The 23896-nt window shown below is 39.7% G+C and overlaps 1 protein-coding gene across 2 annotated transcripts in view; it reads left to right on the forward strand.

Annotated features, from left to right (window-relative positions):
• syt1a (synaptotagmin Ia) overlaps positions 1 to 22534 on the forward strand; it is a 94445-nt gene extending 71911 nt beyond the window's left edge. For both annotated transcript variants that reach the window (XM_078242974.1, XM_078242975.1), the window contains exons 5-9: positions 1410 to 1577; positions 2826 to 2993; positions 7095 to 7212; positions 15099 to 15232; positions 19382 to 22534. In XM_078242974.1, coding sequence (XP_078099100.1) covers positions 1410 to 1577; positions 2826 to 2993; positions 7095 to 7212; positions 15099 to 15232; positions 19382 to 19588 — 795 coding nt within the window. In that variant the 3' untranslated portion in view covers positions 19589 to 22534. The remainder of the gene's footprint in view (positions 1 to 1409; positions 1578 to 2825; positions 2994 to 7094; positions 7213 to 15098; positions 15233 to 19381) is intronic.
• Positions 22535 to 23896: the final 1362 nt, after the last annotated feature.

Genomic DNA, 23896 nt, shown 5'->3' on the forward strand with positions numbered 1-23896 from the left:
CAGAAACAGGCTTTACCATGTGGTTATTTCGTATTGACTATTTATTTATTTATTGAATTACCAGAAAACAATAACAATATCATGATATATGTCATCATCAAAATATAAAATGACCTATATCGGGATAGAAGATTTTGGCCATATTGCCCAGTCCTATTTACATGTGTAGCTCTGTAGCTTTTTATCGTGCTGGAAGGTCTGCCAGGCTAATTGTCCAACCTAGTAGCCTAGTATGACTAGACTGCCTAGATCTAGTTTTGACTGAACAATCCAAACTCAACGTCCACTTACAAGCTTTTATCAGAGCTTTCAGACTTATCACATGATCTTTATCAGCAGAAGAAGTTTGCATTGTTTGAGCTGGGATTCTTTTGTTATTTTGTTTCCAAAGTCAACAATAACCTTTTAAGCCAACACAGACGAGAAGTCCTAAAGGTGCTATGGATCAAGTCCATTTCCATGATAACTGAGCAAACTCCATCTGCTAATGAAGATGATGTGATCCAGTTGGAAGCTGTCAGTGTTGGGGTTGTTTTGTCAAACTACTGTTTCCAAGGTCAAGAATGAACTTTGATCCTAGCCTACATCTAATTCAAGTACATGGATGTTTGTTTTTATTTACCACCTCCTACCCCCTTACCATTTTCTTTTGAATGGCCAAAAAACCTCTACCCGTTCAAAATTAGTGTTAGTTTCAGTGCAGCTCTGCTTCTGAGAATTTCTGAAGCATTTCAAAGTCCTAACTTTGCTCTGTAAGAAAAAGAAAAACATATCAAGCTATGGTTGTTGGTAATGTGCCTTATGGCGATTACCAACTGGAGCTAATTGTCATTGTTTCCTCCCTTTTTTTTCTATACCACTGTGTCACCGGTATCCCCACACAGTAAACTGATGCAGCTCCCGACAGCTGTAGAGCTCCATGGCTGAGCGCCCTGGTCAGCCTCCAGATTGCTGCTTGATGGCTGCCTGATAGGAAGTTGATTGACTGACTAGCTGGGCCTTTGAGTAGAGACTCTGACTGGCAGGTCAATCAGCCTCCAGGGCCCCCCCATTGTGGTTATCAATTATCCGCCTTATGTGAAGAGAAACAGTCATCTCTTTCCTACTCTGACACATCCTGACCTTTACGAACTCTTCAGCTGCTGTCAGCTGCTGCAGACATAACCTTCTAATATCACTGCCATATCACAGAAAAATTATGAATCATCTATAAGCCACAATTATGAATGATTGATTGCTAGTGATATCAAAAGACAAGATAGGAGATATTTCTAGACCTTTCATTAACCAATATATGGTTTCTCTGTAAGGATGTTGGTGGGATGAAGGTGCAGGGTTTGATTATTTGGATTAGTGGACAGTTTGATATGCTGTCCATCACTTTTCTACACTTGGTGTTCCTCTTTTAGCTCATGGTGGGGATCATCCAGGCCGCAGAGCTGCCTGCTATGGACATGGGTGGCACATCTGACCCATACGTAAAGGTCTACCTGCTGCCGGACAAGAAGAAGAAGTTTGAGACCAAGGTCCACAGGAAGACCCTGAATCCTGTCTTCAATGAGCAGTTCACTTTCAAGGTACAATCTCACAAATTTAACTTGAATATTGCTCATTTCAAGTCACTTTTTGGTGGCTGGAAATCTTTTGGTTCTGCTGACAATTTGCATGCAGCCATGAATGCTGGAAAGGTGTGGAGACAGTAACCAGCTGGCACATTAACAAGTTCCTGACAGAATATCACACACACACACACACACACACACACACACACACACACACACACTTAAACTCAAATACACACACTGAGGCTCAATGTGATTGGGATTAACACAGGCAGATGCACCGCTACACCCTGGCCTTGCCTCAGCCATAATAGATGCATGGCTGCTGCTCAGCAGTGAGGAAAGTTTTGTTTTTCACCCGCCAGTAAAAGAGCACAGGTGTTTGGCGTTAAGCATAATGTGACGTGATATTCATCTCAATACAAGATTTATTTTTGTGTTTTTTTTGTAATATTTAATTCTAAATCCAAAACAGGACAGGCGATTATAAGTAAGAGATGATTTTATGAGATAATATCAAGGTCACCCCAGGGAGTCTTATCATTCCCTCGCTCTCTATCTTTTTTTTTTTTTTGTAACAAGCCATTTCCATTTAATAAGTTTCGTCCCAAAATTTAACGCAATCAGGGATCACAAGTACCCACCTGTCTTTTACCCATCCCAGGTTGCAGGCCTGATAACACTGTCTGTCAGGGCGTGGGGGGGAGAGAGAGAGTAGGGATTGATTTGGAGACAGAATCACCCACAACATTACCATTCACCCACTCCAAAAAGCACATGGCATTTAACTAACTTTAGAAACATCACAAACTATTCTGTTAAAGTTCAGGACTGACTATATTAGATTAAATGTATGAAACTGAAAGTTTATTTTGAGTATGTAGTTAATAGTTTATTTTGAGTATGTAGTTAGTAGTTATTAGTAAGTTATTAGTTTGAGTATTGGCAATGTATTCAGTAATCCATCATGATAACACACTGGGAGTCAGGGGCAGCAGCAGAGGAGTATACTCAAGAGCTAACAGGCCAAAGTTAGCAAAAAGTGGCTCACTTATGTCGTTCATTTCTGCTATGCGCAACATGTCTATCTTTAGACAAGCTCCAACTGTCTGTATAAACTTCTGCTGTTACTGTTAAAATGGATTATATATGGTGAGCCATCCAAGTAGTTTTTGTGAACACTGTATATGCTAGTTCCCATTAATGAGACAGTATGACTGTTTTCAGCCCTTTTTGACCTGTTTCTGTTGTCATCCTCCTCAGGTCCCCTACGTGGAGCTCGGTGGAAAGACATTGGTAATGACAGTTTACGATTTTGACCGCTTCTCCAAACACGATGCCATCGGCGACATCAAGGTGCCCATGAACAAGGTGGACTTCAGCCATGTAACAGAGGAGTGGCGAGATCTGATTTGTGCTGAAAAGGAGGAGGTAAGACAAACCTCTGTAGGCAGACACATGTTAAATCACTACCTCGAAAATGGGAAATAAGTAGGTTTGAAATCATTCTGTGACACCTGTCTCGTGTCAAGGCTCAGATTTGTACGTCTGGTAGCTGCTATTTCAATAATAACAGTATGTTTTATTGGTGCTTGCATAAGTGATATCACAATGATTATTTTTGCTGTGTTCAGCAAGCCAATTGTGCTCAAGCCACAAATGTGATGCCGTTGTTGAGGTAATCCATCTCTCCTGGAAATGTCACTTAATCAGATGTCCACACTTCCCCTTCAATTAATAGAAGTGTGACTTTCCAGGCAGCAGTTCAGGAGATTCAATTTTCATGGTAAATGTCATGGCATATAGCACATGTTGCCAGGGGAACCTCATTTTTAGCATTACAGCAGTTTGATTTAAAGGTTAATTATAGCAGTGTCGAATGGCTGCTGGTGTTGTTAAGTTGAAGGGCATCACTACTTCTTAGCGCGTGGTCGCACAGCCGCACCTGGCAATTTTCCGCAAGGCTTGAGACACTGGAGCGATGTGTTGCAGTGTTCAAGCTTCGTGGAGAGCAGTTGAGGAGGCAGACCATGGAAAGTACTACTTTCCAACTTTGAACTGATGAAAAGTATTGAAATGTCTTATTATTACATTTATTAAGTGAATGTGATAATCACAATGTGGCTCTAAACAGTGATTGGGAATGCATAGAAGTGATAATAGATCAATTTGACAACAACCTTTTTAGGTTATGTGCGAGGCCAAGGGGTTTGCGAGGGTCTGCCTCAGTAGCTGCAAATTAACCTGCCAAAGGTCTTCGTTGTCTTGGCAGCTCAGCTATTATACCTGTTGATGATTGCAAACAAAACTCAATTATTATTTTTAGAGTAGGTCTTAAAGCGATAGTTCAGATATTTTGATTTTGGTTGTATAAGGCACTTAGCCATAGTCAGTGTATAACTAGTCTATATCCACGATGTTCCACTTCCGGGATTGCTCCGGTGCCGCCTGAAATTCCGCCACACTCTTTTCGGCCGGATGTCCGTTACCTTCCGCTTTCTTTGTGTTGTAATTTTAAACTCCGGTTGATTTCTGAGGACTATGGTTAACTGTTCCTCAGATCTCTGCAGGGTAAATCCAGACAGCTAGCTAGACTATCTGTCCAATCTGAGTTTTCTGTTGCACGACTAAAACAACCTTTAAACGTACACACGTTCCACCAAAACAAGTTCCTTCCCAAGTCTATTTTGCAGCGGCACCGTGGCTCCGTCCGGCACTTAGCACCACCCAAGACAATTGTGATTGGTTTAAAGAAATGCCAATAAATCAGAGCATGTTTTTCTCCCATCCCGAAATGCTGAGTGGACTAGCCAGACCCTCCTCCGCAGCGCTGTGGAGGAAGGTCTGACAATGCGAGACCTACAGTAGATGTTAGCTATGATAGCTGACCTTAAGGTTAGCGGTTGTTCCCGCAGACCTTAGCATAACGTTAGTTATGTTAACTTTATCCAGCCTGGTTCTATGTGAGAAAAAAACAACGGCAGAAAGAAACAGACTTGGGGACTTGGGGGTTTGGGAATTCCAGGTGAACTCATGGAAGACGTTACTGTATGCTGCCAGCTGGGTGGTGATGCCAGGCTTCGAAGCAGTGAGCTGTGGGCCCAGCAGTTTCTATACTACAGGAAATTGTTTATTTTTCAGACTGTTTCTATGTTTTTTTTGTATTTTTCTTGTGAAATAAAACGTTTACCTCTTCAAGCCTGAAATATGCAAATGAAACAGTCTGAGGAGAAAAATTCCCCTCTCGGGGAGCAGCCCGTGATAACAAGCCAAAAAGATGGGGATCCACTCGTTTTAAATATATACAATGAAAATAAAGCTCTGTAAGGAGGAAGCATATCAGTCCAAAAGCACAAAGAAAGAGACTCAGCGAAGATTTAATACTCTACCTTCACACAGGTAACACAATCCTCTTTACTTTAAAGGTCAGCTGTGAAGTAGCAAGTTCCAAAAATGCCCTTTAAGTTGAAAAGGCAGCAGTTGGCCTTTTACAGTTCATAGAAAATATCAAAGAGCCTGGTCACTGCTCTTGAAAGGCATAATTAACCGTCGCTCCTTCTCTCGCTGGCCTCCAGGAGAGCGTTGATTTGTGTTGATTAAAACTCGGCCCTCGTCTTCAATGGAAGAGCATTTAGGCATTGTTATTGTAGTGCAACTACAAGTCAGAGTAGTGGATGATCAATGAAATGGGCGGGGGGCCCTTTATATTACAAAACACTGCAGCCATTTCCGGCATGCTGATTCTGCATGAGGCTTTGATTGGAACTTAAACAAAGACTCCTGAAATAAAACAAAGGTTTCATATTCAGGTCCAATTTGCCTCTGAATTCATCTCCGTTGAAAATGGCCACACATTACGCAGGTGTGACCTGAAAGAATGCTATCTCCTCCTTGTGAAGATAAGAGATATGGCAAGAATATGAATCGCTCTCTTATCAGTGTGCCATGATGGTTTATCTGTGTTTTAAGCCCCCAACGTCTCCTTCCAGGCAGCGCTGCCTGGAAGGCACTAGGATTAGGCAATGGTTAGGGTTAGGGTTAGGTGCCTTGAAGTAAACGGTCGCAGCGCTGCCTTGAAGTCGATTAAGCAATGGTTATGGTTAGGGTTATGGTTAGGGTCACAGCGCTGCCTGGAAGGAGACGTTGGGGGCTTAAAATACCATCAAGTGCCATGATGAGGCTGTGTTTGTGATGGTGATTTGTGTGAACCAGTGAAGTGATTGCAGTCAGTACTTTTCCAGTAAAGTTGATGAGTGTCAAACAAAAGTGGGAGCTGATATTAGAAAGCATTCAAGCTAAAACAAGCGACCAAATACATAGATTGCAAACATGCAGGGACTTGTTGTACATTTGATTGGCTCTGACTCTGAAGAGATGCTGCAGTGTGATATGAAGCATTGCATTTGACATACTGTCTTTTTTTAAACTTGTTATTGTTAAGGTTTTGATGTATGAATTTTGTATATAGAATCTCTTTTCATACCTGATACATTGATATTAATTAATTAAATGGCAGGAGAAGTAATAGTCTGTTTACTTCTACGCCTTCTACTTCTGCTTCTACAGTATTTTGAAATTATTTTTCCATTTATACAATAAGACAGCAGACAGCTGGCTCACATGATGACTAACCTTGTTAACAGCTTGTCCTGCAGACCGTTTTGAATATAAAATAGATTCTGAAATATTTGTGCATGCATATTTGGCTCGTAATTAATTGTCTCCATTCATATTTTTCATTTTTATTGTGATCTGCATATGTTCTGTGCAGACGCTATAATGTAAATAAACACTTCTCATTATTACTGCTTACAATATATTAGACATACACAGTTCCACATTAAGAGTACAGAAGACTTTCTCAGAGCAGCAGTAATGGTTAACAAGGATAAAGATTAATGTTAGCAATGATGTTATATTGTAAGTTATCTCTACGAAAAAAAAGTGAAAGTGAGATCTAAAAACAGACCTGAAAGTACCGCTTTTTGCCATGGGTGTCACCAAAGAGAACAAAACTTCTTGGAGATTGTAATTTATACCACTGAATTATATATGCTGATCTTTTTGTGCATATTCTTTACTACTGTAGAAAGCACTGTGCATACAAATATATTCCCTTAGAGCAACTACAAAAACATCTTTCTGTCACCTTTGTGAATTGTATGCATACATGCACCCTTATTCAAAGTGGACATAATTACTGTAAACAACTCAGTGTCAGTGTACTGTACTTTAACTATTTAATACCATCCCTTTTTATATAGACACACTGGCACTTGCAGCTTTTATCATTAAATGTTGCAGAACCAAATCAACATGTCTAAGTTAAAAAAGGCAACCTACTACAGAGCTTCATATTTGGTTGACTGAACAATTTCTAATGTGCTTTGGAGGGGAATTTACGAGCTATTTTGTCCCCTCATCTAACCTCTCAGTGAGCATCTGCTGTGAGCATGTGATGCAGGAAATTTGGATTTAGTAGTTGCTGTTAAAACTGGTCTCACCTCTGCAATGTCTCTGCCTGTCCAACAGCAAGAGAAGCTGGGTGATATCTGCTTCTCTCTGCGGTACGTTCCCACTGCTGGCAAGTTGACCGTGGTCGTCCTCGAGGCCAAAAACCTGAAGAAAATGGATGTGGGAGGCTTGTCAGGTGAGAACAATTACAATGGTGTGTGTCTGTGCCCACTAACTTCCCCTCTGACAGGTCCTTTGTCTGTAATTATACATGTATAGCAGCACACACTTTGCCTCTCCTACAACCCCTACTAGGATGTTCTTTTTAACAACCACCCAAACACATCACTGGTCACGATTACCGTTGTCAAGAAAAAACATGACTTTGACTACCTTTTCCACCCAAAACAATCTTAAAAGTTGTGTACAGATGTTCAGATCATAAAGACCCTGCACTGTTCAGACCTAATGTTGTGTAGAAGAAACAAGTGTTTGACTCTACAGGCGCACTTAACTAAGATTCACCCCATATATTCAGCATCATAACAATAATGATTTTCAGGTTTAATATCAATCTGTTACACAATTAGGTCTGTGTTTTTATTTGATTGTAATTCTCTCTGTAAAGCACTTTTTAACATTTGTTGTTTTTGCTGATTTGACAATACATGATTAAAAAAAAACATCTTCTGGAGTCAGACAGCATTGGCCAGTATCAGACACACTCACATGCACACAAATCCCCGCAGAGCCCTACATGCACACACTCATTATCACAAATACAAAATCACACAATAAGCTGCCCTCTTTCCCCCCCTGCTGCCTCTCCTTTGACTTTCTTCAGTGGTTTCATTTTAAATTCTCTGCCGTGCACTTCCCTCTCCCTCCTTGACACCTTCTTGTGCAATTACCATACACCTGTGTCCACTTGCTTTCTGCCTGACAGCCCTGTCTCTCCATATAAGCCTAAACATCCTGCGGTACTGTAACTTGGCGCACATAAAAAGCTCACAGCTCCCTTTCATCTACCAGACCAGTTCAAGCAACCATTTGGCAGAAAGAAAACCCCTCCCCTGCTGCCATTTTATGCTACTGGCATTAGCACTCACCTGTGCCCATTTGCATCATGAGATTGTCAGCCACATTGACTAGTCAGTAAAAAAAGGTGTTAATGTGTCCACTTTGAAAGCCAGGTTTCTCTCTTACAGAGAAGGGAAATAGCAGGGAAACCAGACAGTTTGACACCACATACTGTATGTCACATTTAATTGGAGCATGTTTTATCTCTGTGCACTGGTTTGTAAGTTTCAGGGTGAATTATTAGCATTCAGTAATGGTACAGTGCATGTTTCTAATTACACACAACCAGAATATACTCCAAATTGCAGTTTGTGTTTTGATTTTTGTTAGTTGCGACTGCTTTTCTGCTCTGAGAATTGACTTGTAGTGTGTAGCAGATGGATGAAATAATGGGCAGGTCTGTAATAACAATAATTAGCCCCCTTCCACAGGGCGTCTCAGCCAGAGCTTAAGAAGGAGGACAAGTAATTGATGGCCTGGGATCAGCCTTCTCCTCTATTGTCATCCTGTTTACCATGCCTAATTATGGCTCACAGAGGAAGATGGTGGTATTATCATTAACCAATGTATAATCAGAAATAATTCTTTTGATTGGCTCCTCATGAAACATCCCATCCAAATCTACCTCCACGCTGCGTCTCTCACAAAAACAGATTTTTGAAATATTAGTTTTGAAAAAGTACAGTTGACTTTTGGTGTTCCTCAGGGTCATTGCCACGTAAGTGTGGTGATGGCCGAGCACCATACTCTTTAGCTGTCGTCTCAAAATAATCCTAGTCTCATTGCTGACAAGTTGATTTCCTCTTTCTGCTGTAGACACCACAGCAATGTCTACTTACAATACCTATCTATTATGTTAAGTTGTGGGCAATCAGATTTCAAAGAATCTTGAATCTCCAGTGGGCGGTGCCTTTTACAGTTTTGAAAAACAGACTAAAGAATAGAAAGTGAGTTATAAAAGCAAGTAATTACAGCTGCAGGCAAAGTCATCAACAAGTCGTTTAACCTCCCACAGATGCGTTGTGTGATTTTGTGCTAAGGGGCAGTAACAATTTCACTTATTGTCTGTTTAAAATTGTGCATTTTACAGGATTTAAAGCAACTGTAGTGTATCCCTGGCATGGTGCACCTTTAATCATGAGCCAGACTCAAAATTGTGTCGGACACAAAGGCTAAGTGTCTAGAAGTGACTCAGAATGACGACATGCAGGTTTATAGAGGTAGTGGCAATAAAGGTTCCATAACCAGGTAATGGCCCACAGTGGGAGAGGTTATCAAAGCACACAGGCGCCGGTGTCAATGGTAATGAAGCTGCACTGCCCCGATCTGGTGCTCCAGTTCCAGTCTTTTGGCTGGAGGGTTTATTTGTTTTGTTTGTCTGGATCGTCAGACAGAGGTTTTCTCGCAGTCAGTAAAACAACGGGCCAGATGGATCATTAAGATGATGAACGGGCCGAGAAGGAAGCAATTTCAAGTGTCTTATTTCTTTGCTTTCTTTTGCTTCAATATATACAAATCCAGATAGACATCATGAGAAGCAGAAGATTTCAGATAATTAAGATTTTCATTATCACAAAGATCTCAGATTTTGTGGAGGTAGTTGATGTGGGTCTGCGCCTCAGACAGTTCCACCATAAACGCTTGTGTTTGTGTGGTTTGTGTGCCCTTCCACCGCTGAGTTAAGTATGTAAAACTAAACCGACAGTCACCCCTGGATTCACCCACCATGGCAAATCCAAAATGATGGGAGGAAAGCTAAGATGACAGCCAGGCTATATTTAACCCTGCTTGTATTGGTGTTCATTAGGCACAACTCTGCCAGTGAACGCAGTGGCCACACTCGATTAACATGGAAATATTTGAGGAAGAATGTGCACAGACATGTTGTATGTGTGTGCACATAATGTATGTCTGAGTTAAAATAGTTGGCAATTATTCATATCTTGAAGCACAAACTGTAAGTAACCACTTTAAAATAAGACTGCTTTAGTAACTCTACTGAACTCTGCAGCTGATTTGGCTCAGAGCTCATCACTTACCCAAGAAACCTGCCTCTTGGGGGAAATGAATGGAACACTGATAGTGCATCGCCTCATAAAACCATGGCCAAGATCCAGGACTCAGATGAGTAACCCTCAGGATAGTGAAGTCTAGCCTCTTTGCTGTACACATATGTGAGGAAGCGCTGTTGCATTAGGAGCGCTGCCATTCATCCATGAAATGGGACAGATTACATCCGTCTGGGATAAGACTGTAAAATGTGCCGGATATGAGGTACGGCGAGTCTCCCAAAACTCAATAATGCCAAACTCTCATCTACTGGCCAGAAAGATAAGGGGCGTCTGGATAGCAGTGATGTGTTTTTTTCCAACCTGAGAAAGGGTTATCTTGCATTATTCCATTCAGCTGTTGTATTGTGTTTGATCAGGCACAGTTACCAATATAAGAGGATACATGACATGTACTGAACATGTTGTAGCAGAATTTCAGTTCGCTAAACCCCTCCCCAGAACAGATTGTCCAGTTATGGTTATAGCAACCATAACTAGACACAGTAGGCTTTAAAGTTTTTTTTTTGCATTTCCAAAACTAAAAACACAAAAGCAAAAGTGTAGGGAAATAATCTGTGTGTTTATCTATTCTGGCATAAATTGCAATTGTTGGCATGCTCGGCTAACAAGCTTACCACCTATAATAGTAATGTAGCATTACTTCCAAGGCCTTTAGTTACCATATCATTAACAATGTCATTGACTAACTACATTAGTTTGTGTGGTTACAGGTCACTCACTGTGTAGTATTCCTCCACCGTTGGCAGCACTGTCCTGATCTTTATTGGATTTATGGAAATTTACACCCCAGCAACTAAGCCTAAGCCTTTTCTCTTGTAACATACAAAAGTAAGACCATACTGTTTAAAAAATACAAACAAGTTTGTAAGCTAAGCAGCCAAACAGGGTTATAACAGCATGATCTTATCTCTCATAATATCTATACTACTTTAACACAATATCAAGCATGTAGCCATCAAGTACATAATTAAGATCCCTTTTACAAGACTCTCGTTTTATTTTGAGTCAGTCAGAGATGGAGTTTTAACTCAAGATTCAAGAGATTTATTTGTCACACATGTTGCGTCAAAGAAATTAAATAAACAAAATACCAGATAAATAGTTAAAAGTGAAAGTAAGAAGTAAAAAGTGGAGTGAAGATAAGTGCAGATAAAGTGGCAACAGTGTATAAATGGCAGTAGTGAATTGTCCTTCAAGAGTTTATTTTTCATTGTTCATGGCTGTGATTGCGCTTGCCTAATTGCAGCACACAGTCCATTTCTGAGGTGGTGGGGGTCCTATATTATGCTCCTAGCTCTGCTTATCCTTAGGACGCTAACATTAGCTAGCTGGCTACAGCTGATGTTATCTACCAGCGACAGTTGTCATTTCAGCCAAGAAAATGTGGTTGGCTAGAAATGCGAAGCCTGCTTTTGTCTGAAATCAATGGCACATCCTTCAAAAATTTTGAGTGGTAAATCTGCCACAGTTATCATTGTAAACTGCATATATGACGTGCGTCAACAGAAGCTTGACAGGCAAATGTGACCAATATTCCTTTTTTTTTTTTTACTTAATTGAACAAGCACACGTCCCACAGATCCCTTTTCTACACCCTCTTTGTCCTTTGCCCTTTCTCACTTTTTGTGCTTGGCTTTCTTTACACGTCTTTGAACTTGATGAGACAGAGGTCTCCTTACACAAAATTATTTTGAAATAAGCAGAAAAAGACCAGAGGAGCTTCTATGAGCAATGAAAGCCACCCCCAGCTGATCAGAAGAAAACCTGCAAAAACTTCACTCATGCAGATAATCCAAGGGGGGTAAATGTGACAGTAATGGCAACTGAATTGCATGAGTTCAGTGCAGAAACACTACAGAATAAATTGTTTTAAGATTTTAACTAAACCTGAAGCTTTGTGGTGCAAATTTTGAATCTGAGACACTGATTTCTGACAGATAAAATGAGTGTATGAAGGGCTCATTCTGCTGTTTCAACGTACTAGTTGAGGCTGGAGAAATTCCTCATTTAGATACTGTTGGATGTATTGTGACAACACGCACATAACCCTCATTCACTGTTTTCCTCATCCCAGCACTCCAGCTCTTCTCAGCAGGACACCCACTCTATTAGGAGCCTACCTTTTCACCCATGTCTCTGCCATCTATTTATTCTCCCTGCTTTTCTCCCTTTTACTCTGTTTGTGTGGTTTTCTCTCTATATTCATGTCAGCTGCCGTGGACGGACATCGCCAGTCTACAATCAGGTCCTTATCCCCCTAAATTGGATAAGAGATCAAGGGAGCTAAGCTTGTTCAGTATTTACTTTTGTCAGAAATCCTACCATGTTCCAGCTAAAAACAGAGCTATTTTCCAGTGCAGCTCACACATAAAAAAAAACATTGTAAAGACTTTGTGCATATTGGATCCAGAGATAAATCCACATTATCAGAGCAAGCAGTGTTTTAGTAACTAATTATAAGCTCTGATTTAAAGTCTTACTTCTAATTTATTCCAGTGCACAGCTCTGGGGTTCAGTAGTTAAGGGGGATATTGGTAACCTCAGAAGAGGAACTACCTCACTACCAGCATTTGGTGGTTATTTCTTTTTGTCTTTCTCAAGCAGCATGTTGTCTTGAATGATAAATGACACAAAGTGGTTTTCATTAATTTCCCCCCTATAGCTTGTATAGTCGTCATGATTGACGATTGGTCTTCAAATGTGGAACCAGAATTTTCCACAATCCGGTTGACATTGTTCACACTGCAAACCATGGCCTGTGTTTATGTTCATTTATTTATATTCATTTATTTATAATGAGAGATGTATGCTGTTTTTAGGAGTTCCCTCACATTTATGTTGTATTAAGTGTTGATAAGCTTGAGATGTGATAAACACAAAGTGTAGAAAACCACTGATATAGTCTCTGAGGGGCCAAGTGGAAGCCACCATGGCTGACTTCAACCAAGCACACACCCAAAACATTATCCTCTTTAAATATACAAATATCCGTAATGAAACAATGATTTTAAAAATTGCCACCAAAAGATAGTTACATTTTGCTTAAAGCAGTGAAAACAACTACTGAGACCATCATTTAATGTGGTAAATAAATATTAATCCTGTGCTTCGACAGAGAAGGTGGAAGTTGTCTGTTCACCTCAATACACTCAATAGTTTTCCCTTTAGGCAGCATCTAGGGACCATTAGAGGAACTGCAGCCTAAGACACTTCCACATTCGGTATGTTTACAAGCACCCAAGAAACCATATTATTCAGAGAAAATCAGGTTACGTAGGAAATTGGACAGAGTATTTACCTGCACTGTAACCTTGTTACTCTAAATATGCTTTTACATGCTGCAGATTTTTTTTTCATGCATATGTGCAGGTTTATAAACCTGATTACCCGTATACATGGCCAAGAAATCAGCCATTCTTCTCTATGAACGCGTCATTTACAGAAACCTGTTTTCTCATATGAATTTGACTTTAACCTAGATCCAGGTATTATGAGTAACGGGAAGTATAAGACGTTTGCAGTCCTTCTTTTCTGGCCCTAATCAACAGGTAAAGTTGACTCGCTGCCATCAGCACATTTAATTTTGGGTTGTGACATATTACGTTAAGGCATGATTGTCAACCGACCTACATTGTACCAGAGTTGTGATGAATAGATGCTTATGATGTCCATTCCTCTTCTGTTACGTGTAAATGATTGTAACACTGTACATTTCTCACTTTCTAAATTAACAAGGCCCAACCAACTGCAGCAAAAGATTGTATTGTATTGTATCATAAAGGAAACATTGTGATGAGTAGGAAGATTGCATGTTCTTTGAACCACAGCAATTATTGAATCCTCATTCAATCCTCCTCCTTTTGGATCCTTTTGAATGCCTTTGAAAATTACAATGGAACTTATTACATTCTTCGGCTGCCCATATTTTGGACTGATTAGGATCTTTGATTGTGCAAATTTACCAGCTTCATCTAGTCCCTTTAATGGCCCAATTCAAGCCAAAAAAAACGTGGTTTCTTTGACAATTTGACAAGGTGATTGCTGCGCACCCTAAAACAGTGACATTAACTGACCTCTTTTCCAATTTAGTTTTAATACCAATTTGGAGAATGTAAACAAATCAAGAGGGGTAGCGCTACGTCGTAAACAAAAGCTATGGGCGGTTTGCTGTTTTTCAACACACACTCCACCTGATGAGCCAGAGAGTGGATGAGGATGGATGAAGCAGACCACTTGGGTGCCACTTCAGAAGGCATTCGGACTGATGAAAAGGAAGCTCTTGAGTTCGGAAGGTTAAATGATGTAAACACACAGGACTCACATGGCCATGCTTTATTTATAACCACTGCCCATTGCTTGTTTTGGAGGCATTTGTACATCAAATATGTGGGTACTGTGGGTTCAAACATTTGTTTAAAGCTATAAATTATTTTTATATTTGACGGCCTGCAGCAGGCAGCAAAACCCTCTGATACACTGTACGCTACCTGCCCAGCACCAAATGGCAGACAGACAAAATTAACAAGCTAGTGAACATAGTTAAGCATTTAGCACCTAAAGAGCCGGATATTTCTCTCAGGAGTTGGTGGAGACCAAAAACAGAGCTAAAAGATAGTGAAAATTGGATTTGCGTGCATCAGGTGGACACAAACACGACTTCAAATCAATGTTAATTTTGCTGTGTGTCTGCTGGATGTGTAAATAGGCAACTGTTTGCTGACAAGTTCACCAGTACAAAGTAATAATATGTCAGTGTATTGTACTTGCAACTTGTTCCACTGCCCCCAAAGTGGCCAAAGAAATTCAGTTAATGAAGGACTAACTCTTATAATCTTTTAAAGGACGCAGGAAGATAAAAAAGAGCGTCTTCAAATTTTTGTCACAGAAGTGAAAATCTAAAAACATTTGTAAAATATTGTTTTCCCTGCAGATCCATACGTGAAGATCCATCTGATGCAAAACGGCAAGAGGCTGAAGAAAAAGAAGACAACAATCAAGAAGAACACCCTCAACCCTTACTACAATGAGTCCTTCAGCTTTGAAGTCCCATTTGAACAAATCCAGGTACATTCTCATCCATTGACTGTATAACCTTTTCCCACTAAAATTAGCGCATATATGTAGGTTTTTTAAACACAAAAAAAACACTAAAAATAAGCGATAAACTCCTTTACCATTGCCAGTAGACGAGAATGTCTTTCTGTTTTTACTTTCTGGTGTGTCACGTTTGACGTCACAAACGTGTGGGAAAATGTGTTAACTTTTGCCCCTCCAGCTTTTCGATACAATGCACATAACTGCAAACTCAGTTAGTAAACATTAGAAATCAGCATGGAGGCCTGTAAAATGTTTACATTGGTTGCTTTTTTTTGGTATCTGTTAGCCTGACGTGGTCATACTCTACTAATACATAGATTCTAGTCAGAATGTGCTGGAACTTCCCTGAACTTCCCGACCTCGAATGTTGTGGGCGGGGCTAAGTTTGGCTGGCATCCAGGCTAGGTATCTGTTACTTATTCAGTCTCTCTTTCAAAGTCAGTGCTGACTAATTTGGAACGATGTCCGAACACTGCTTGGGCGGAGACGGAAAGAATTTGTGGCTGAGAGGACGTGCGTCGTAGCATCGTGCCAGAAAAGGGGCAAAAATTACCCTGGTGTCATGTTTCTGTCACTGCCGATCAGAGCAGGAGCTACTACAGAAAAATTTGTCCTGAGAATGAATGCAGATTCTAACCTTTCCCACTGACAACAAAATCCAGATGTTAGTGGGTGTTAGTGGGTTTTTTGTCCAGTGGAAAAGGGGCTTTTATAAAATATCCATTCTCAAAACCTTGACATTTCTAAAAGTGAATGTGCTATACTGTGGGGACAAATTGTACAAACATTTGGTTGCATAGAAACAATTGATAAGTGGAAGCTCATTTCCCAAATAATCAGTTAAGAGGCGTTTTATCATAGCATACAATCAAAGGCACTTGGTTTCGCAATTTGACAAGCCAATTGCTCGGTTGTTGTTATTCTCTGAACTTGTTATTGCCTGTATCATGTATCTCATTTGTTGCATGTCTTACAATTACCATGCACATCATGACTTAAGTGCATACAGCAACAACTGCTGTGTTTTCAAGGCAAAGAGGAAGTAAAGATTTTTTTCCAGAACAATATGAAGGATAAAGAATGCACAAACTGTGCCAGAAAGGAATAGCAATGAACAACATTTTTTCTTCAGGCAAGACAGTAATTGAGTCAAATTGATTAAGCCTGTCACAGCTCACAAATCACGGGTTTGGGTCCATGAGCCTCAGATTTAATTTAAACTGTGTTGATCAACCCCATCCGAATCAAGCCCTTATTTAGTGCAGCCGATATGTTGGCTACATTTACATTTCTTATCTCATCATTACTGTAAGAACCAGGTTAATTATTAATTAAGTATTAGTGCCACTGATTGAATCATAAACTTGTCATTGATTCGGTACATTGAAGACTTTCCTGAAAGCCAGGAGAGCATACTTGAATGACCTAATTTGACTGTGACCAATCAGTCAAAAATCAACTCCTTAAAAAAGGATGTAGTAAATGTTAAACTAATAGACTGACAGCTTCTGATCTTTAAATAAAGACACTCAGAGCTGTGGTGATTTTTAATTACAGACTTACTCCTGTCTTAATATTACCTCTGTCTGATGTTGTAGGGAAAAAAACTCCCCCATCTTGTTAACCTTTACAACAAATTATGCAGACTGCTTGTAGAAAGCTTCACATTAACAATGTTTATCTGCAGAGGCGGAGTATTACATTTAAATTAAACAATTTGTGTAATTAATCTAAAGATTTGAATTGACTCAGCAGAGATTGTGTGGGAATTAAAATCTGTGTTTTTAATTGGTCTTTTTACTTACACAAACATTGTTTGTTATTGACTGGGGCAGTTCCACTCCTTAGTACACAGACAATTAGCTTTGCAGCACTCAGTGAGCCTATTTAGATTCATTTGTTTTAATTTATATCTATCTTACATACATACAAAGGACAATAGAATCAGCAAAACAACACTGACTGGTAAGTGATGATTGACAAAAGATCCTGCTAATTTCCAGTCAAAGAAAGCTGTGATTCAATTAGCAATTTGAAGGTGAACTCTCTCTTTAAAGACCAACTAACCCCAACTAGCCATCTGGGAACCTTATTCAGTATTTCATTACATGGCGTATTAGGCATGCTCTTTTACAACAGTGGCTCTGAGCTCATGCACGTTGCCACGTGCATGAGCTCAGAGCCCAGCTCAGTGTGCCAGTGGATCGAAACTTAATCAGGGCTCTTTGTGCCCTAATTCATATTCTCTGCCAGAGATTGATGCCCAGGTCACTCCTCTCTGCAGTGTTCCTTTGAATAAACACATGCTGAGGCTGAGTCTTAGACTTCTGAGTAATCAACATTCTGCTGTGTTTGGCTCTGGAAATAACCGAGGCCTGGTCTGGAGTGTCAATTACCGTTAATCAACATTAATGTCTGAAGGAGTACCTCATTCTCTGCATTACTGTACTACTTAAAGCAATAACCAGGAACTGTTTCAGATAGCTTAATGCACAAATTCATTCATTCGTTTTTCTGCACTACAGTAACTGATGTTTCAGTGCATACCTTGCTTAGTTTATCCAGGCTTTTAACCACTCAGGATATGGTAGATCTCTTGATGCTTTTCACACTTACAGTTTGTTTGGAATAAATAGAAAGGCGGGGTGTTTAGCAGGTGCAGCTCAACACCCACAGGAACACAAACTAAACTAACCTAAACTGAAAACATTAACAAACACTGATTGACAGGGGACTTCTGGGATATGCAGTGCAGAATCACACTAACTGTGAGCACATAGCACAAAAGAAATTGCGCAGATAATCATTCAAATTGTGTTTAAGAGCACAAAGACCGTGTGATTGTATGAAAGTGATATCTTTTTTTGCTGCAGTTCATCAGATCCTAAAAGTTGTGAAGGGGAACTTGAAAGTTATGTCGTGTTGGAAAATGCTCCTCTCCTGACTTTATTTATGTTTTTTAATGCTCTGATGCAGTACAACTCCTGTCTGCTGGTAAAATCTAATAAAATATTAATAAACTTTTTTAAACAAAAGTTACTAAGTGCTTTACATCATAAAAAGAGAACTAAGAGACAGCCACATTAACGAGACACAATACAGAATAAAAACAAGACAGGCATCAGATCATGATCATTTGACCAATCGCACCAAAAGGTCCATTTAGTATCTATGTATCGCACAATCTTCCTGAGCAGACACTGACTTAACAAAGTGGAGCTTTATTGTTTGACTAAAGCAAACTTGGCTATTAAGAGATGAGCATTAACGGTGCCCTGCCACACAAAACTGTTTTTACTTGTACTTTTTTTAAATATGTTAGGTCCATATGTGTTTGTGTTATGTCGTGAATGTGTAAATGAACTGCTACCTCCTCTGTCAGCTCTAGCCACTGAAAAGAAATAAGCGGAGAAATCAGGCCAATTACAAAGGCTGGTCAGTCTGACGTGGTGTTGCCTGAGCTCATTACTATTCATGAGCTCGCCCAGTTGCACTCGGTAAAGGATGCTGATAGCCAGGCTCATCAGAGTCAAGCAGCTTAGCTCATTGAATATTAATGAGAACTGGCACAAATCGAGCTCAGTCTTCCTACAGGCTTTCTATACCACGCTAGAATGGCTTGAAACAAGGTAACCAAGGCATTTTTTCCACAAAAAATGTTACAGAGTCCATGGTAGAACATTACCACAAAGTAATGAAATATGTGTGGCAGGACACCTTTAAAGTGCTCATATTATGCTTTTTGGCTTTTTCCCTTTCTTTTATTGTGTTATATATATTTTTTGTGCATGCTATAGGCTTGCAAAGTGAAAAAGCCCAAAGTCCACCCCAAAGGGACTTACCATCTCCAACAGAAAACACTGTTCACAAACTGCTCCAAACAGCTCTATTGTAGTCCAGCCTTTACTTCCGTGACAAACGTGCGTCACTTTGTAACACACGTTATAATGCTCGCCTAGCTGCTAGTGTGGCACGCCCTCATACTCTGCTTCTGACTGGCTAGTAGTCCTTACCTAGGTACTGCGCATGTGCGACTCCCAACAAAGATGGAACAGCTTTAAAAGTCTATATGCTGACAACACATTTACGTTCTCTCTCACTCTTTCCTTTCTACAGAAAGTGCAAGTTGTTATAACTGTTCTGGACTATGACAAGATCGGCAAGAACGATGCCATCGGCAAGGTCTTTGTGGGCCTCAACAGCTCGGGCACGGAGCTGCGCCACTGGTCCGACATGCTGGCCAACCCCAGGAGACCCATCGCCCAGTGGCACGTGCTGAAGCCTGAGGAAGAGGTGGACGCTCAGCTCTCCACCAAGAAATAGGCAGGGCCCTTTCAGCACCTGCCTTGTAGTACTCTTTAGCCAGTATGTGTAAATACCTCAGTGATATATGGGTCCATCCATTTAAGCCCCCTCTTTACCCCGCCTCTCAAACTCTCCCAGCTTTACCGCCCCTAATATCACAAACAATCCTAATTTCTCAAACGTCTTGCAACATCCCACCTTCTGCTTTTTTTCTATCAGGTTCCTTACTTTCTCTTTTTTTTCTGTTCCTCTCTGATTCAGCAGTTTTGGTTTTTCATCTCCGTGCCCTTAACCACCCCGACCAAATGCCCCCTTCTTTTAAGCAATATGATCTGTATAGATAACGCATGACTGAAAGAATTTATTGTACCACAGTTGTATATATAAGTATGCAGACAAAAATGATTTCTAGTTTATGTGTTTGTATGTTGTTACCCGTTTCCTAATCTGTGTATATCTTGATGTTTTTAATAAGATGTTCTATTTTAAATTATGTAAATGCAGATATAGAGGAAAGCCAATATTATATACCCCAGGATTTAAAATTACCTTATTACCTTATTGCATTCCAGAAAAAAAGATTTCCAACCTACAAGACACTAGTGGAAATATATTCACATTGTAAAGAACGATGTCTGGCTTTAAGTTCGGCAAAGGATCATCAAAAAGACAGATGAATATATACACATAATACTCCAAAATATAAGGCCATTAACTACTATGGTTCTGAGGGAAAGAATATGCTGCTGGAAATTATACAAGCACATGATTTCTTACGACTTTTTGTACTTATTTCTCAATCAGAGGACCTGTATGTTTAGCTTGATGCACACTGTTACAATGAAATGGTTAATCCAAACCAGTTAGCATTTACTTTCTCCATATTTGGCAGTTTAGGTGAAATAGGTCCTCATTTTAAAGGCCATCGTTCACTTGAACTGGCTCGTTTTCTTTTCCAAAAATGGAAAATATTGCCTCCAAAAAAGACTTATTTCTCAACCCTTACAAAATAGACCCATGTGAAAAAAGCACCAAGCTGTAGCCATTGTGTCCTTAAGCACGTTTAACAATATTTTGTTAACTGTTTACTTTAAACAGCCTCGGCGATGTTGGAAGTATATCGCATTTAGGCCGGGGTCCGATCTTTGAGAGGGAGTTAAAAAAAGAAATAATAAAAAAAAAAGAGTCGTGACTCTGGTTTTAAGAGGACTATTTTTTAGAGCAATTCAACGTCTTGACTATTTTTCGTAAACTGCATGATTTTTTTTACAATCTTTACTAAAGGCTGGGACGTGGGGAGATCTACTGACACCAGGGGCTTTCTCTTCTGATATGATCCCCTTGCCTTCAATCAGAGGAGAGAAAAGAAAAAACAAGAGTCTAAACATTGGTTCAATGTATATGATTATATTGACGGAGGTGAAGCGAGTTTCTAAACACTGCCATTTTCAGAGGTGACTTATGTAAAGACCGTCTCTTCATGCACACTCCCAATTGCTAGTGGTTGTAGCTTTGGTTTATTGGGAACAATGTCTTTGGCTGCAATGGTGCCCTGAATCGCAGTCTTTGCTTTGCGTTGCGTTGCCTTCTCACAGTGACAATAGAGTTAGCCATGTTTTACTGCCAGTTTTAACTTTTATGTGGCTGCTTTTTTGCACTGGATGTCTTTAAACTAGCGTGTTGACTTATTTGAAACAATTTTGGACAATTGTTGGGCTGGCTTTATTTCAGGACACCTGCAGGGGCAGCCAGAAATTTGCCCACTCGATCGGCTTGACTAAAAACACGAAAGAAAGCAATGATGACAAATCACGTTTCAGCCAGTTACGTCAGTTTTGTTTTCTTGTAGGTACAGGACTACACCAAGAGAATGGGAAATAACCGTAAAGTTAATGGTCTGCGTAGGCTATTAGTCCATCACGTCCTTTACTACGGGTCCAATTAGCAAAGGAATAAGTTTGAATCCATGAAAACCATGAAGTCTCTTATCTTGGAGGAACCTCTTGCATATACTCGATGCTAGCTTCAGGAGGACTTTCTAAATGTTTTCAATGTTATTGTGTAGTTGATAGCACTATTATGAAAAAGCTACTTGTCATTCCATAGGAGTCTCTGAGGACTACTTTGTGTATCACTGTGACTGCCGTGTGTGCTTAGAGATGTAGACTTATCAGTAGATAGCGAAACCAGTTTGTTCTGTAGTGATGTCGTAGCGTTTAATGCCATTTTCCCTTCTACATGCAGAGAAAGAGAGAGTGCGCGTGGCGTCGCCCGACTACACGTGGCAAAAAGAAAGACGTTTTATCTGAGCGCGAGCGGGTCACTTCACACAGCATTTTGTTGAGCACTGTGCAATACTTGTATGTTCATCCCATAGTGTTAACGTGGGTGGCGTTGCCCGAGAGAAAAAAAAAAATAAAAAAAAAATAGATTCTAATGAGGATGATTCCAGTCCAGAGAGATGTTTCTCCTTTCCAGTGAAATGGTTAGGACACAGCACACTTGGATTCAGCTTACAGGTTGGAGCTTGACACCTGTCGACCTATGTTTAGGGTTCCCTCCCTTTTCGCAGGTTTGTTTTCTCTTCTTGCACGCAGCATCAGAAGTTTCAGGGAGTATTAGTTAAATACCAAACATGATTCTACATTTAATATCCCCTTAAAATGCCGTGTATATATTTATATAACCGTGTCAAAAATGTATATCTAAAATAAATACAAAGTGACATGAATAGGATTATTCAGCCGCAGATATAATTTTATCCATCTATCATTAATATGCTATATCATTGTCATTATTTCCTTTCCATTTATGGATTCATTTTTTATTTGGGAACTGCCCTATTCAAAAAAAACTTTTATATTTGAGATGAAAACTCTGAATGTACAGTATGGACTGTGTTGGTGTAGATTACATTGGTTGTGAGATTAGATGTACTTTGCACTTTTTGTTGTTAAGAAATCTGTCCCTCAACTGTTAGGAATTTATTTCATAACCCTTTGGGGTAAAATCTCCCCTGTCTGATTGCATTCATTGCATCATTGAATATACATTAATATAGGCCTAGCTGCATTCCCAATCCTTCTTCAACCAAGGGATTATTTTATGTGACATGTTTTACATATGTAGATTAATGAATTTAAGTACAGCTTCAGATTTAAATGAAAAAATGGAGGAAAGTACATTGTAAAAACGGCCTGAGCAATTCGATAGTAATGCAAAAAGATTGTACTGACGGAATTATCAAATCAAACCTGAAAGAAAATCTGAATTATGACAGAAATAAACATGTAGGCTATAAATCAGGAAATTCAGTAACCGGCATCATTGCGGAACCCATCGGATTGCGAAGTGTGTGGGGAAAAACCACAAAGCCATTACCTGCACCGCAATGCAATGCTCCTCAGATTGCAATTTGCTACCAAAGTAGGCCTATGCATACATCATGAAACCCTAAATAGTTATCTTGTAAAAAGAAAACACCTTATCAAGCTCTCTGTGTGACAAGGAACTCAAGATTCTCTCCAGTGGCACTACACAAAAAGCCACATTGACCTTTCAAAAACAAAGCTGTGTAAAGTATTAGAATCTGATGCTGTAGAAAGATCCTAGTTGCCTTTGTGTATATCAACAGCCTGCTTGAGTATTTTGTGTGTGGAATTTTTCTCTGTAATCTTGTAGAACTGTTTGGGGTGTTTTTTCCTGCCATATTGCTCGCGGTGACAGCGAGCCGCTATTTGCTGTGTATACCTTCATTTTTGACGAGGTGTTTTACAGTTTTGTTTCACTTTGTGTAGTGATTCACTCTGTGCAGTTTTCTGACTGTTGTTATATAACTTCATATACACAAATGATCAATAAAAATGTTTTATTTCCTGTTGATACGGAAGCTTATCATGTCATATTTTCAGTTATGTGTCATCAAAGCATTCATTTAAGATGCTGTGACTGCCTGTAATCGTAGCTTTAATAACAAAATCAACCTTTATTACTTTCAGTACTGTTAGTATTGATTGGCAGAAGAAGTATGACTCATTGCTCCTGCATGAAACTCCCGTCACATCAAAAATAAGTTTATGCATGACAAATTCCATTTTTAATGATGTTTGTTTCTAAACACTTTGATTTGGCTTTGAATCATCCAAACTAGCCTGTTAACAAGGTAGGCTACTACTGCCATCTAAAGACATAGTGGAGCATACCACAGTGAATGAGCACAAGAATAAAAAACGATTTTCTTTACTTAAATTATGTTTTCCATTTTGCTCTGGTCACAGATCAATTTTTATTAGTGAATATTCACTGATGTCTACTGCAGCCAGAAAA

The sequence above is a fragment of the Sander vitreus genome, chromosome 23, assembly GCF_031162955.1.
Source record: "Sander vitreus isolate 19-12246 chromosome 23, sanVit1, whole genome shotgun sequence".
NCBI classification, from domain to species: domain Eukaryota; kingdom Metazoa; phylum Chordata; class Actinopteri; order Perciformes; family Percidae; genus Sander; species Sander vitreus.